The sequence below is a fragment of the Mytilus trossulus genome, chromosome 8, assembly GCF_036588685.1.
Source record: "Mytilus trossulus isolate FHL-02 chromosome 8, PNRI_Mtr1.1.1.hap1, whole genome shotgun sequence".
Lineage (NCBI taxonomy): Eukaryota > Metazoa > Mollusca > Bivalvia > Mytilida > Mytilidae > Mytilus > Mytilus trossulus.
This window is the reverse complement of record NC_086380.1, coordinates 51,884,947-51,902,262: the sequence shown is the minus strand read 5'-3', so window position 1 is coordinate 51,902,262 and position 17,316 is coordinate 51,884,947. Positions and strand designations below refer to the sequence as shown.

Below are 17,316 nucleotides of genomic sequence, written 5' to 3'. Positions count from 1 at the left end.
TTTGGAAAGTCCATAATCACATGGCAAAATCAAAAAACAAAACGCATCAAAAACGAATGGACAAGAACTGTCATATTCCTGACTTGGTACAGGCATTTTCAAATGTAGAAAATGGTGGATTAAACCTGGTTCTAATACATGCTTACGAAGCAAAAGTAGACATAACTGAGGAGACGGGCAGTATAATCTCTATGGAATTGCTATTTGATAGTTACACACCTGTGTACCAGTAATCATTGACCTGCATCTAGTTGTATAAACTGACCTAATCACAAACTAATTCAATGTAGATGCCGCCGCAGCTGTTTGTCAAGGAAAGACATTAACCTATGTTTTATCAGTACATTCCTCACCCGAGGATACACTTTGAATAGTATATAGCCCAGACTCATCGTTGTAAATATACAAATATTCAATATCATTTAAGTTGTCATCAACAATTTCATAAATGATATAATTTACTCCATTTTGGATATAGTGTCTTCCGAAGCTACACAAAACACCTTACAAATATAAAGTTATTTCGTCTTCAAGCCATTGTTACTAAATTGTCTATTTTACTTTCTAGTACACTTGGTACAATAAATACCTGATAATAAATTGTTTAAAACAAGCTTTTGAAAATACAGGAATTAATTACTTTTGGAGAGTCAAAAACTCGTTGGAAGTATTTGATAAATTGCATGCATATATTGAAGATTTTGAATCTGTTTTGAATTTTCTACCCTATATACTACTTTGCTTAATTTTCTTATTAAGAAAAAAATCACTCACCTAATTAAATTGGCGTTTAAAAAGTCAGAATGCGAATACATATGTTCAAACTCTTGTAGGTCATATTTTAGTAGCAACAAACAAAAGAACTATGTCAATTGAACATGCGTTAATACTATATCTGCCCTTGAATGTTTACTAGATAACATTTTTGTGCACTTTGGAAATTCCATATCTCGTCAAGTTATCGGAATTCCAATGTGAACTAACTGCGCACCACTTATTGCGGACCAGTTTTTGTGATGTTATGAGTTACAAGTTATGACTAAAATCAGCAAAGACCCACCGAAACATCATCTAATACAAAATTTTTACAATACTTTTAGATATTTGGATGATATATTGGCTCTCAATAATGACGACGTCAGAATGTTCACTAAAGAAATTTATCCTGTTGCACTTACTTTAAATAAAGCTAATACTAACAATGACCACTGCCCTTTTCTCGATCTTGATATCTATATCATTAAGAGGAAGCTTAATACAAAAATGTATGATAAAAGAGAAGATTTTTCATTTCCTATCGTATTTATCCATTTTTAGATGGTAACATTCCCTTTTTACCATCTTATGGTGTTTATATATCTCAATTCGTACGATTCGCTCGTGTATGTAACAACGTATAAGTTTTTGGCGAGAGAAATTATGTATTACTGAAAAATTATTACACCAGGGTTTTCGATATCACATTCGTTATTAAAGGTACCATGATTATAATTTAAAACGCCAGACGCGCGTTTCGTCTACATAAGACTCATCAGTGACGCTCAGATCAAAACAGTTAAAAAGCCAAACAAATACAAAGTTGAAGAGCATTGAGGACTCAAAATTCCAAAAAGTTGTGCCAAATACGGCTAAGGTAATCTAGTCCTGGGGTAAGAAAATCGTTAGTTTTTCGAAAAATTCAAAGTTTTGTAATACAGGAAAAAGTTATAAAAATGACCATATAATTGGTATGCATGTCAACACCGAAGTGCTGACTACTGGGCTGGTGATACCCTCGGGGGCGAAACGTCGACCAGCAGTGGCATCGACCCAGTGGTGTTAATATTTATCAGAGGTACCAGGATTATAATTTAAAACAACTAGTCAAAACATTTATTTAATTTCATAATTGGTACAAGGACATCGTTCGTAAATATAACTCAACATGCAGACATCTCATACGTTCAGGTATTTCACATCCTTTGATGGTAATATTCTTGACAAAGCACAAAAATGTCAGTATTCATCCCAAAAGCTAACAAATCATTTAAACATACTTATTAAGAAGGGATATAGTTACGATACTGTTGTCAGAGCATTAAAGATTGCATATTTTGCCTTTAATAATGATTCACTTATAGGGTCTTTGCAACGGAATTAAACACATTTATTTAAAAACCAGTTGTTGGCATGACACGGGTTATGTTCTTTTCATATATTTTATGATGGTATAATACTAAAACCCCAACGGGATGGATTGTGCTTGATATTCATATGATGAAAACATAATCTTTCAATCAGTATAATTGAGGTCTGGAGCTGGCATGTCAGTAACTGCTAGTAGTCCTTTGTTAATTTATGTATTATTGTCATTTTGTTTAGTTTCTTTTGTTACCTTTTCTGACATCGGACTCGGAATTCTCTTAAACTGAGTTAAACTTTGCGTATTGTTGGGTGTTTGTTTTTCTTCATTAGCTAGATGTAAAGGGGGAGGGTCTAAAAAAATATGCTTAACCCCGACACATGTTTGCGCCTGTCCCAAGTCAGAAGCTAGTTTTGGATCATTTTTAATTTTCATTTCTTTTGTATAATTCAGAGTTTAGTATTACGTCCATTTTCACTGTTCTAGTATACATATTTGTTAAGGGGCCAGCGGGAGGACGCCTCCGTGTGCGGGAGTTTCTCGCTGCATTGAAGACCCATTGTTTGCCTTTGGCTGTTGTGTGCTCTATGATCATTTGTGTTGTTGTCTCTTTGACACATTCCCCTTTTCCAATCTCAATTTTATTAGTGAATGAAGGTCTGAGGTAATATATCAATGAATTACATAAAAAAAAACATTTATTGTTAAAGTAGTCAATTTTATTTTCTCTATATCTAGATCTATATGTAGGATACCATTTATCCTTTCCTATAAAACGTCATCATTAAATACATATATATTGGCCTGGTAAGCCAATCCATGTCACCGAAAAAGCAAATGAATATGCATGATACATTAAGAACGTGAATTATCTTAATGCCATGTGAGACATCACTCTGACCTTCGTATGAGCTTGATCTTTGACCTCGAGATTAAATAACTGTATTTCTTAGAAACTGGATTGCAACCTGGCGCTCACGATGAGAGGGCCTCTCTATCTTAAGTAAGATCTGTATCACGTCAAACAAATACAAAATCCAGATTGTTTTAATCTTCAATATGAAATAATAGAAATATCAAATAGTTTGAGTAATTGTAAATTCTTGCTAACAAAAATTTAAGGATGGGTATTTCGATAGAAAAAGCTTATTATGTTCTCGATGTTTTACTTTCGAACGGGAAGGAACTATGACGAAAACACAGAAAGAAGGTACAGATAGAAAATCCGTTAGGGTTCCGCGAAACCCGGTGTCTCGCCTTCTTTTGCTGTCAATCACAGGCTCAACAAAATTGAGGAGGGGGGGATATATTCCTCTCGATACTATCGTTTGATTGTAAGAAGCTTCTGTCTAAGTTTGGTAAAAATCCAGGATAGTGAATCTCATAAATGTTTGAAAAACTTTAACTGCAGGCTGTATGTAATGTTAACTGGTAGAAACATTTTAGTCCATTTATCAGTAAAATATGAAAAAAAGCAGGTACAAAATCTTAACAAAATTTCCTCCATGATACTAGCTTTTGATCATAAACAAGCTTCAAGTTTGGTATAAATCCAGGATGTTTAAGAAAGTTATTAAAATTTTAAAAACTTTAACCACAGAGTGAATATAATGTTTCCTGGTAGAAAAACTAAGTTCATATATAAGTAAAATTCGGAAAACCAGAATTTAGTTTTACAAAATTAACTTATGGATACTGTTTCATTGTTATAAACAAGCTTCTGTCCAAGTTTGGTAAAAATCCAGGATAGTTTAAGAAAGTTATTAAAATTTCCAAAACGTTAACCACGAGGCAGGAAAACAAAGTCCATTCTTAAGTAAAATACGGAAAACCAGAATTTTTTTTAGAATTGAATACTGGATACTATCATAAACATAAACAAACTTCTGTCAAAATTTGATAGAAATCCTGGTAAGTTTAAGAAAATTATTTCAAAATTTCAAAAACTTTTACTACAGAATGAATATTTCTGGCGGCGACAACGACAACAACGACGACGCCAAATCAACACATTATATTCCTGGACCAATCCTACTGGGTATTTCTTGCAGCATTTGAAAATGATACAGAGATAGATCTATAAGGTTCACCTATTAAACCTTGGAAGAGTGAGGACATTCATCCTAGATCTAGTTTGGATCAGTAAGTGTTTTCAGACTGAGAAATGATAATGAACTCGATACTTGATGTGTACCGATCATTTTAGGACTCACAGACGGTTAACAGGTCAATCAGATGTATGCGATCATGCACTCACAGTGATTGCGATTACACAGGATGATGGTATAACCATGTATGGTTTAAACGGAGAAGAAATTAAAACACAACAGGTGAAGGAAGTAGACCTGAGGTTGATACTGGTAGGGATCAAAAGTAATAGTGAAACGGACTTGTTTTGGCATCGGCTGCAGCTAAGAGAAAATTGGATTAGTAAACTACTTTTCTTCATTAACAATAATGGTGTATAAAAGAGTCAATCTCAGAGGGAAGGAGAACACACCAGGCTGGTAGTTCCAACTTCTCTGAAGGAGATAGTAATACAAGTCATCCATTAACTACCTAGTGTAGGACATTAGTATATAACAATGCCTAAAAGATCGATAAAATTGTCCTAACTGTTAACTTGTTTGCACTATTCTACCCTCAAAAGAAAAAAAGAAGAAAAAAAATATTTTAACCAGATCATTTTTATTTTCATTTTTTAGATTGGCTGAATCCTTCGAATCATACTAAAAAATTAATTCCAGTCTGCAGTGGTCATACAGCCGTTTGATGTCTCTTGTTTTATTTGAGAAGCAGTAGAAGAGGGGTGGTAATAAAACAGTTGTTCAGAATGGTGGAACCTTCAGAGCCAGTAGACGAACACCTGCAGAGGAAAGTCTAGGAGCGAAGGATTCTGCCGTTCAGAAATATACAGTGAAGGAGCATGTAGTAAAGACGTAGGTGCATTCAATTTCGACTCCAGAGGCAGCCAGGGAATAAGATTGAAAATGAAAATGGGGAATGTGTCAAATCGACAACAACTCGACCATAGAGCAGACAACAAAGCCGAAGTCCACCAATAGGTCTTCAATGTAGCGAAAAACTCCCGCATCTGGAGTCGTCCTTCAGTGGGCCCCTAAAACAAATATGCATACTAATTCAGTGATAATGGACGTCATACTTAACTCCGAATTATACACAAGAAACTAAAATTAAAAACCATACCAGACTAACAAAGGCCAGAGGCCCATGACTTGGGAAGACTATTTGAGAAGATTATAACATGATGATGGAGAGTATATCGAGCCTGACTCAGCTAGTTTAACCAAGGGCTTATCGTAATCTCGGAAAATAAAAAAATATAACAATTGGTGTTTTAAGATTGTAGGTTATTATTCCACCAGAAGGGATACAGCAGTTATTACAGAGTGTCATATGTACTATTATTTGTCTGTTTGTCTTTTTTTTAGCCATGGCGTTGTCAGTTTTTTTTTCTATATATGAGTTTGACTGTCCCTCTGGTCTCTTTCTTCCCTCTTCCATAATATGTTCGAATGAAATATTTGAACGTTAAATGCAATATAAAAAATCGAGTCAAAAACGACAATAGTAATTCAAAGAAATAAACAATTGTAGTTCGTTTTTGTTGAATACACGTAGTAATTATGTTTCCAGGATTGAAATAATATATTTAACAAATTATATTCGATTTGGAACGTACTTGACGGTGATTTGGCACATTTTCCTCAGAACCAAATTTTTCGTGTCATCCATTTGCTATTTAAACATGTTAAATGCGAAGAAGAGAAAGTAAGCGCAGTTCACACATTTAAGACCTAAATCACATAGTTTAAAGATTTCTCAATTAGCTGACGACACAACACTTTTTCTAAAATCAAAACATGAAGTACGTCACACTCTATTATTGAAATCTTTGGAACGCTATCAGGTTTAAAATAAAACAGATAAAAAACAGAGGACATTTGGTTAGGACAATTAAAACATTGTAAAGATACGTTTGAAAATATAACATGGAATAAAGGACCAATAAAAAGTCTAGGAGTTGATCTTAGTACAGATCGAGCTGAATGTGATAAGTTGAATACTGAAAAAATAATACAGAAATGTGACAAATTAATAAGAAATTGGAAAAAAAGAAATCTTACAATGATAGATAAAATAACAGTTTTAAAATCTCTTCTTATATCAAATCTTACATATTTAGCTTCAGTCACAAAGCTACCACATGAATTCATTCAACAGTTTAAAACTCTTATCTACAATTTTATATGGGATGGTAAACAAGCAAAAGTAAAACGAACCACACTAAGCAAAAACACTACTGATGGAAGTCTTAAGATGACAGATATAGACAATTATATAACTGCACTACAAATAGCATGGATCAAAAGACTAACTGCAGATGATTTTGCTAACTGGAAAGTAATTACGAAATTTTACTTTGATAAATTTGGTGCTTATTTCATGCTACATTACATGAATCCAGACAACATTTACTCTATACAAAACCTACATAAAACTTTACCAAAATACTACTTAGAAATTGTTAAGTCTTGGTTCCAATTACAAAATTTAAATAATACCAAACTCAATATGAATTTTAAAAACATAAGACAACAAATCTTTTGTGGAAACAAACTGATAAAATTTCAAGGAATGTGTTTAGTTTTTATAAAATGAATAGAAGAAGGTATTTTATATGTTAATGATATAATTGACCAAAATAGTAACATATCTCAAGAAATAATATCTAATAAAATACCCTCAAAATACAATTTAATGTTTGAAATTTCAAAACTTAAATATGCTATACCAAATGAATGGCTCAAGGTACTTAAATAAAAAAAATCAATAAAATCAAAAGTAAAAAATAAGATAATAAGTTTACAAGTAATACATGTAATAAAAACAAAACAGATATACACACACATTAATAGTGGAAATGAAGACACGCCTCTAGGTTTCTTTAAATGGAAACGTGTTTAAAATTTAGATTCTTTAATCCCAATTAAATCAATGCTAAACTTTGTATTTACTTTTTAGACGGAAGAGAAAAGAAGACAGCAAATGTGACTTATGTAATGTAACAGAAGATTATAAACATTTTTTTTTTCTAGAATGTCAAATACTTGAAAACTTTTTGGGAAAAGATCAAAATACTATTAAATAAAGTTAAAATTGGTCATCATATCCTAAACTACAGAAATCTTATAATAGAATATAAAATCTGTGATATCAATTATTATGATATAAACCTTTTTTTGGTGACTCTCATTACATTTTCTATCCACAAGTGCACCCACAGTTAAAATTATAAAACTACAAATTTTGATGTATATGTCCTGTTCAAAAAAGATGTTTTGAACTACTTAAATATTTCGATACTTTCAGGTGGTAAAAATGGTAAAATTTTGAAAGAAGTAAGTTTGTACATATAATTATTATTCTTGCATATATGTTATATGATATATTTATTCAGCAATACGTGTGTCCAGGATCATATATATTAACAGTTAGATATACTGTTCCCAGATGTGGCTCACCATTATTTAATCTTAAAACCACGTGTGTAAAATATTAAACCCCTACTATCCTTGAAGCATCCTCCATTCAATATATCACATATTGATAAATAAATAAACTCCTATGATAAACTTAATTCGCAACCAAGTATGTACATCTACATAATTAATATATATATACAAACTGCTACGCCTGTTAAATTGCCACTATCGTGTGATCCTTGATCAACTCATGACCAGGTCAACTAGCATATATACAGAGTCAAAGCGGTTCACGAATGTAATTTTTTTCAGGAAATTAATTTCTGTAGTAATCTGTATACATAATATTGATACATAGAATGTAAATCTAACCATTTGTTATTATTATTAATTTACTGAACAATCTCCCTGTTTGTTCAGTAAAACTAACTCTACAGGGGAGCCCTGTCAAATACTGTAGACATGGTATTCATTAAAACAGCATTAGTGCAATAAATCAAATTTTAGATAAAATAAAATTAAAAAAAGACCGGAATTAGTTCCGGAAAAAATCATCTTTGAAAAAACAGTCCAGTAAACGTTATAATTATTATAATTCAAAAAGTGATCAAGCATAGAGATGCAAACAGACTTAGTTCTAGACCGGTCCCAAAAGTAGCTTTAAAAAGAAATATTGGCGGGTCACTGACATGAACATTACCAGCTCTATTCCTGATTGTCCGGTCATCACCAGACATTTACGGTAGCATGCTCTGGTTGACCATCTGTCAGGGATGTTCTGGAGTAGGTTGTTAGATATTTACTCTAATACCAGCCTACTTGTACTTCAAAGGACAAATGTGGATCCGCCTAGACTAGAAGAGACGTAATCGTATACTGGGTCCAGGAGCGATAATGTATTCCAATAGGATGTATAACCATGAGAGTTTATACTCCTCCGCTTAGGACTGTATTTTCAGCGTCATGGATCAGTCTAAAACATCTAAACCAGCCAACGAGGCATATACACCAGCGGTCAATGCACCAGTAGTAGTGGTCAAGGTACCAGTAACAGGGACAACGTTGTCCAGAAAGAACCAGTGATGGAGGAACTACAGGCAACATCAAAAGATCTTCCATCAGCTGAGGAGCTAATGACAGTAAAAAAACCACCACCAAGGAATAAATTCTGGTCCTAGTGTACCAGTGCACAAAAAAAATACATATGGTGATCATGACAGCTCTTTCACTGTGGTAACGCTTCTGTACTAGTTGGGATTAGAGGACCAATTTTTAGAAGTCTTCATTTTATGGCTGGAAGCTGTTTTACAATGATTTGGTAACCAGACCGGTATATGCCTTGTAGATTACATAATATAGTTCCGAAGAATTTCACATTAAGTATTTACAACATATTGAAGAACAGTATTGGTGTTTCTATGGTAATTACTATTAGCTCATGATTTCCTTTGGGTTAAAGCTTGAAATAGTACATCTATGTTAAAAAAACAGCTGTTTATGTGTTTTCTCATCTTCCAGTATTAGTTGTAGATGTTTTGTTATAATTTGGAAATTCAAGAGGAAACTAATAAACTGAACATTATCTTGCCATCAATATACATTGGTAACATGAATGAGCTTTGCTTAAAGAGTGAAAAATGGTTATATGCAATCAACTTTTTTGCACGATTTGGGCTTTGACAACTCAATTTATATATAATAAGTTATGGGAATCAGTTCTTAAGAAGAACAGTAAGCTTTCGTCTTATTGTAACATGCGTCAAGAACTAGGTCGTTAGGGTTTGCTCACACCTACGGTTGGTGCTCATCTTAATGGCCGAATATTATGAAAGACTGGTTATTCTAGGAATAAGAAAAGTTGTTCGAGAGTGTGACTTTTTATTGTTTGGACTGGGTGCATCAGGTGTTCCAACTTTGTTTTCAGATAGTTGTCCGGGGCCGAGTTATTTTTTGCACATGTCATGTTTAAGGTGTAATGTTTCAGATCTCTCAGCCATGGAACAGAGAGATCCATTTTATACATTGTATTTACACAGTTTTACTTAATTTTGTTGGGTTAGAAAACTGTGTCGTGTCGGTTATGGAATGTTTAAACGTTTTGATAAGGGTATAAAAAGGAACATTCACTTTGAAAATGGTGGTGGTGGGTGGATCTTCACATTAATTAAGGGGATTCTACCAGTCAGGATGAGGTTCAAAGGAACCGAAATATGTTGGTCTTTTTTCAGGTAATACTTACAACCAACTCTGCGCATGCCTGTAGCGCTCTTTTTCGAATGGTCATCGTATGATAGACATACCTACGAATACACAATTATCAACACCAGGATAGTGAGATTTAGAGCTTTACAGACACACACAAACACACTAATTAGTTAATAAAGGGTCATGCCAGGATATGTTATTTGTGCAACGAGACGAAAAATCACATTGATAGCAAAACGATTAAAGTAACATTTGCTTAAAATATTTGATACAAACGAGATAAATTAGACGGTAAAGTCTAATATTTCATGATTTATTATACACCAAAATTAGAAACAAAAAATAGATACTCACAATTGGAGCGTGTCTTAACCATGTATTCTCTATGTTTTCTTTGCTGTGAATTTGCTGATGTTCTTCACAGACATATTCTCCATCTTTACATAAGCTAGTAAGATCTTCATAGCCGATTCGACCGGCACTAATAGAAGGATCGCCATTATTGCATTTGGCTTTTATTTTGTAATCTAATTTATGAAATTCCCCTTTTAACTCTTCAATTTCATTGCAAAATTCTTCTATGATATTTCGGTATATATTGCCATCTACAGATTTCCATTTCCATATCTGTAAGGATAAAGCATTCCTTGAGAAGCAAACAATTAACCGTGTGAATTTTGTTTTATCTAAATAGACAACTGCTTTTCCTGTATATAAAGCTGGATGTCCATTTACTTCACACACTGTATATTTTCTAATGTAACTGAACAGAATGTGATTATAGTAGGCAATGGGAAGAAATATGAACTCAAACACCAACCAAGGTGAGCAATGAGAATTTTCAACATTGAATTCCTTTGTTATGTCTTTAACAGTATTTGAACGGTCAATCATGCACGGCAAATAGTACGACTTTGTAGATTCACGTTCAACTATGATATCAAATTTCTCCATTACATCCAGGATATGAGTTTCATATTCGCCAAATCGTAAGTCTGGTACCTTACTGAATAGTTTATTCATCAAATGTAAAGATAATATACCCCTATATTTTAGCTCGTACAGATCTTCCTGGATGCACTGTTTCTTGTTATCATCACACATAATGCATCTGAAACAGTCAATTAACCATTTTGGCTGCAGAACGATATAACCAGGTTTATCCTCAAAAAATATGATATTCCCAATTTTGTGCTGGTAGTTCAAGAAACAAGTTAGTTCATCTTTTGTTATTGAAATTGTCTTAGCTAATTTTAAAATATTTTCCATTTTTTCACAAGATCCCATCTTGTTTTGTTTCTTTACATCTTTTAACACTGCTATTGCATTTTCGAGTAGGATCCATTTTGTAGGAAGTTTATTAGCAAAATACTTCATCTCCTTTGCAATTTCTGAAATATCTTTTTTCAAATTTTCATAACCTTCTTTATGAAACTCTTTGTTTGAAATAAAGTGAATGATGCCTCTTTTGTGACTGCTCTTCTTCTGATTTCCAAACGTCTCAAGAAATTTACTTTCATATTCTTTTTTTTTAGCCTGAAAAAAACGTAAAAAAATGGAGTGTTATATATATATGTACACAAGATACACGTCGTCCTTAATTTACCTCAGCATTGTTGATCTGTAACATTTTCCCTTAACGTCCCTTTTTTTCCAATCCGGTTCTGAAATTATAACGAAATCATTTTACAATAGCCCGATTCTACATTTGAAAATGCCTGGACCAAGTCAGGAATATAGCAGTTGTTATCCCTTCGTTTGATGTATTTGAGCTCTCGATTTTGCCACTGGATTAGGATTTATATCTAGAAATTAACTATGAGGGTCGGTTGAAAACAAAATTTTACGACAAAAGAGATGATTTCAGCTTCCCAATAGTAAAGCGTTTTTTGAAGCTGAAATCATCACTTCGTTAATTTTACGGACGCCATCACGTTTTGGTTGGCCGTTACGGAATATCTGTTATAAAGATAATATCTGACTATATGTTCCTTATGTCGTAACTACAATGCCCTTCCCTTTTCATGAATGTGACCTACCGAATTAAGACTTTTTACCTTTATTTGTGACATTTTTACCTATTGTGTCTGTTTGTTTTGTTCACGCATCATTATCATTATATTAAATTTGATGCGACTGTCTTAAAGTTAGAGGTTTAGGTCTATAAAACCAGGTTCAATCCACCATTTTCTACATTTTAAAATGCCTGTACCAAGTCAGGATAAGACAGTTCTTGTCCATTCCTTTTTGATGTGTTTTGTTATTTGATTTTGCCATGTGATTATGGACTTTCCGATTAGATTTTCCTCTAAGTTCAGTATTTTTGTGATTTTACTTTTTATACTGGTATCCATCAGGTTAATCACTTGCATCAAATGAATGCAAAAAGGAAGACTAGTATAATTTGTTTGTACTCATGAACGGTAAGTGGCAAACTTATTCAAATTAAAAAATTCCAATATATTCACTGAAACCCACTTGAAGTTGTCTTGTATAAAGAAAACAAGGTAAACATGGTACATATACTTCATGGAGCTATGATGAGATAATAGTCATGTACGTTTCGGAAAAAAAGTTTACCGACATGTTGTAGATATTCATATAGGCACCAATTGCACCTCTTTGATAGCAGACTTATTGTTGTACTGTTATGAATCATAGTTTATACCTTTGGATTATAGCTCTTCGTCTTTTATATAAGCTTTTGATTTCAAATATTTAGACCACGAGCATCACTGAAGAGACATGTATTGTCGAAATGCGCATCTGGTGCCGGAAAATTGGTACCGTTAATGTTTTTATGACCACACTCATTGAAGACCATTCTAAATGGTATTTAATTGACACTTACCGTTATCATGCAATTTTTTTCGTTGAATAATCAAGGATATTTTACATAAACTGCCGAAATTTACCCAAAGGAACTTATTTAAAATAAATCAAATATAAACGGTAATACCTGTCATTTCCTATATTGAGCTTTTTTAATTTTACACGAAAAACTTTACACTTAAATATACGACAAAAGGGACGATTTTTAGTTCCCTATTATTAATTTTCCTTTTTGAATGGTAATGTTCCTTTGGCAACATTTTACGGTGTTTATATTTCACAGCTCGCTCGCTATGTCCGTATATGTTGTGACGTTTTGGATTTCAAAGAACATTATCTATGTTGATGTGGTTCATAAGTGTTTCTCATTTATCGTTTCTTGTTTTTGTTATATTCGACCGTAAGTTTTTCTGTTTGAATTGTTTTACACCAAATATTTTGGGCTCTTTACATCTTGCTGTTCTGTGTTAGCCAAGGCTCCATGTCGAAGGCCGTACTTTGACTTATAATTGTTTACGTTTTAAAGAGTCGTTTCATTGGCACCCATACTACATCTTCTTATTTCAAATTACTAGTAGATTATTTATTCAGGAATTTCGTTACCAAATTACTTAACGGTTTCGGTACTTATACATCCTCAGATTTCAAATGTTTGGCTTTGAGCGTTCCTGATGAAGGTAAATCATGAAAAGCGCTTCGGACTCATGAAATAATTTTACGTGGTGTTGCAAATTTTTAACTAAAGAATTTTACTAAAGTTATCCCTAGATTAAGAAGATATGGTTTTAAAGTTTGATTGTACCTGCAGTAAACTTATTTCAAACGAGATCGCAAATCCGAAATTTTACGGAGATGTTGTTTGCCGAGCCGTGTTATTTAGAAACAATCCGTGTAAACTTATCGATCTTTTAATTAAACTTATTCTAAAAGACTACCAATTCAACATTGTAATTAGATCTTCGAATTTATTTTTTTTTGTATTAAAAGTGAATTTTTTATCCGTAAATTAAATAGTAATATTGATAACAACATAGTAATATTGATAACAACATAGTAATATTGATAACAACAAAGTAATATTGATAACAAATAATAAAAAAAAATATTGAATACAGATGATTTCAAAATTACAAATACGAGTCCTTACATACCTCTATATCTGTTACCTTGTCAATTCCAGTACAAACTACGATCACCGGTGGACATAAATGAGCTGTTATATTTTGAACATCTACAGGATCTACACGGTCTGTACGAAAACAGTGAATACTATCAAGCCAAAAGTCAATGTATTCTGTAATGATATTAATAAGCATAATAGGGATTTTATATCTACATGTTCGTTTATGTCTATAAATTATAATAGCAATTATTTATCTGCAGGCTCATAACAACGATTACATGTATGTTTGTTGCTACCCTTATTTTTTCCCCTTCACGATTCTTTATGTTATTATTTTTAAGCCAAGAAAAGGTAATATTTTCCGTTTGTACGCCTAAGAAAAATACAACATATTTTGAATAAACATTTTTGAATTAAGCTCAACATATTTTTAAAATTCTTAAATGCTTTCAACAACCTATAGATGTTACATTCTCTGTCATTTGGTCACTTATGGAGAGTTGTCTCATTGGAATACATAACAAATCTTCTTATTATGATATATATATCTAGAAAGTGGCAATGCGAGTAGATAAAGAAAAAAACTTTATGACAAAATAGATGATTTCAGCTTCCTAACTCTAAACCTTTTATTTCTATGTAGCAACATCCCAGCAACACCTGAAAATGGAAAATATATCGCCCATTTTTTAAGATATTTCAGGGCTTGCATATCTTTTCATGATTCTTTGATAGATGATTGCTCCTCATAAGAATTTCAAGTTGTGATGTTAAAATCAACCGTTTAAAAATTACTAACCACATCACGAGTTAGTTGACCGTTAAGGAATATCTTTCTTTGAGCTGACAAGGAATCTGTTCCAATTGTCGTAACCCTAATGTTCTCCAATGTTCCCCGTCCATGACCTACCGAATTATACTTACTACAGAATGTGTTCATTCATGAGCAACACGATGGTTGCCACATGTGGAAAAAATCTGCACACCCTTCCACAGTACTTAAGATAACCCCCGGTTTTTATTTGGGTTTGGTTGTTCGATATTCAGTTTCTACGTTTTGTTTTGTAAACTGTTTTTTGTCTTTTGTTCATTTTCTTTTTTGCCACAGCAATGCCATTTTAATATTGACTTATGAGTTTGAATGTTCCTCTCCTTAAAGTAAAAAAATATAACAAATTGTTGAAACAAATTTCAACAGTGTTTAGAACTTTAAAAATGTGTTAAAACATATGTAGACCGAGTGCAGCATGTTAAGCCACAAAGTAAATTAAAAGTAAAATATTTGAAGAAAATTTGATAGTTATGAGAACATTTGGAAAATAAAGACAAAATTCAGCGAATAAAACGGTCATTTTACAATAGGGGGACTTCGTAGTGTCAGCCATACAATAATTCAGGCAGAAAAAATAATGTTGTCGTCGTATTTATTTTAATAATTTGTGTACATCTATTATGTTGTAGTACGCTGCAGTTATATCAAAACTTTTATGGCATTTTGACTAACTGTGGTTTTGAATGACGATTGATGCATGCTTAGTATATTGTTATGCGTTTACTTTTCTACATTGGCTAGAGGTATAGGGGGAGGGTTGAGATCTCATAAACATGTTTAACTCCGCCCGCATTTTAGTCAGGAGCCTCTGGCCTTTGTTAGTCTTGTATTATTTTATTTTAGTTTCTTGTGTACAATTTGGAAATTAGTATGGCGTTCATTATCACTGCACTAGCATATATTTGTTTAGGGGCCAGCTGAAGGACGCCTCCGGGTACGGGAATTTCTCGTTACATTGAAGACCTGTTGGTGACCTTCTGCTGTTGTTTTTTTCTATGGTCGGGTTGTTGTCTCTTTGGCATATTCCCCATTTCCATTTTCAATTTTATTAGTATACAACGCTTACACTGTCGACACATCTAAGTTCGCCTTTATCGAAGTTCATGAAGAAATGCAATATACCGGTGTTCAATAATAATTAACAGAATTAATGAAAACAAATCAAGGTTATAAACCAAAACCGAGGGAAAAATAAAGGTAACAGTAGTATACCGCTGTCAAATATTCATAAATCGTTTTAAAAACAAAAATAAATCAGAGTCGCTATCTAAACCTGATGTTCCTGACTTGGTACCGGAAATATTAATAAAAAAAATTGTGGGTTGAACCTCGTCTATGGCTATCCTAGTAAAAACTGCCTCTTATATGGCAGTGTAAAAACAACCGCTACAATGACAACACTGCGTAACAGGAATACAGTAAAAACATACGTAGGACCACTAAGCACAGGCAAAGACATATAGAAATAATATTACAGTACATTTCAACATGTAATCTGCAGAATAACAACGACCACATGAATTAACGACAGCAAAGGACACTACAAAGCATAAATTGCGAGTCACATGATCAACGCCACAACTAAAACCTAATGAAAATGCTGTATATATCAATAATAGAAAATTTAAAATGGTGGTTGATAATTAAAATCAGAATTGATACAAGTGTATTCTAGTTAGGTTTGTTAAAAATCTTTTAATTGTATGAGAGTTGCATATAATTCAATTATATTGACAAGAATGTGTGTGCAGTCAATAGTTTTTCATGTTGTGTTTTATTTACGGTTGTTTATATTTTGATCGTTTTTCATTTTTTTTGTTATGATGTTGTCAGTTCGTTTTATACTAATGATGTTGAATGCATCTTTGGTATCTTTTGCGTCTAGGACTTTTTTTTTTTTTTTTTTTTTTAATTAAAAATGGTTATATTGTTGAATTTGTCAAGTCTTAACAAATATGTGTACATTACGTTGATATATAGACCGTTGGTTTTCCTGTTACACTAGTCATTTTTGGGCCTTATTTTTGAAGCAAATAAAATTAATTGGATAAATATTTTTTGGAGTGTTTAAAATAAATCACTTGCCTTTTTTGATTTTTGAAATTAAAGTTGACCTAAGATGAATTTGTTTATTTATTTTAGGTATTTTTGTTATATATAGCTCTTCAACGGTTTCGGTACTTATACATCTTTGGATTTCAAATGTTTGGCTTTGATCATCCCTGATGATGGTAAATTCAGAAAAGCGCTTCGGACGCATGAAATTGTAAATAAATGCAACAGTAGTATACCGCTGTTCAAAACTCTTAAATCCATGGACAAAATACAAAATCGGGGTAACAAACTAAAACTGAGGGAAACGCATTAAATATAAAAGGAGAACAACGACACACATTAAAATGTAACACACACACACAGAAACGGACTAAGCATTAGACAAAATCCTATGAGAATAACAAATATAACATCAAAACCAAATACATTGGGATAGATAAGTACCGTGACACGTCTTATAGAAATGTGAATTCACACTCAAAAATAAGAGAAAACAAACGACACAACGGAAACACAACGTTAAAATGTAACACACACAGAAACGAACTATAATATAACAATGTAACCGTATTGTTCTCAATTTTTTTACATCACTGGGTCGATACCACTGCTGGTAGACTATCAGTCCACGAGGGTATCA

At 32.7% G+C, this 17,316-nt stretch overlaps 1 protein-coding gene across 1 annotated transcript in view; it reads right to left on the bottom strand.

Annotated features, from left to right (window-relative positions):
* Nucleotides 1–17,316, bottom strand: part of LOC134727748 (uncharacterized) — a 61,829-nt gene that overhangs the window by 22,432 nt on the left and 22,081 nt on the right. The window contains exons 11-13 of the mRNA XM_063592135.1: nt 13,818–13,960; nt 11,140–11,370; nt 10,189–10,461 (exon numbers count right to left, since the gene is read on the bottom strand). Coding sequence (XP_063448205.1) covers nt 10,189–10,461; nt 11,140–11,370; nt 13,818–13,960 — 647 coding nt within the window. The remainder of the gene's footprint in view (nt 1–10,188; nt 10,462–11,139; nt 11,371–13,817; nt 13,961–17,316) is intronic.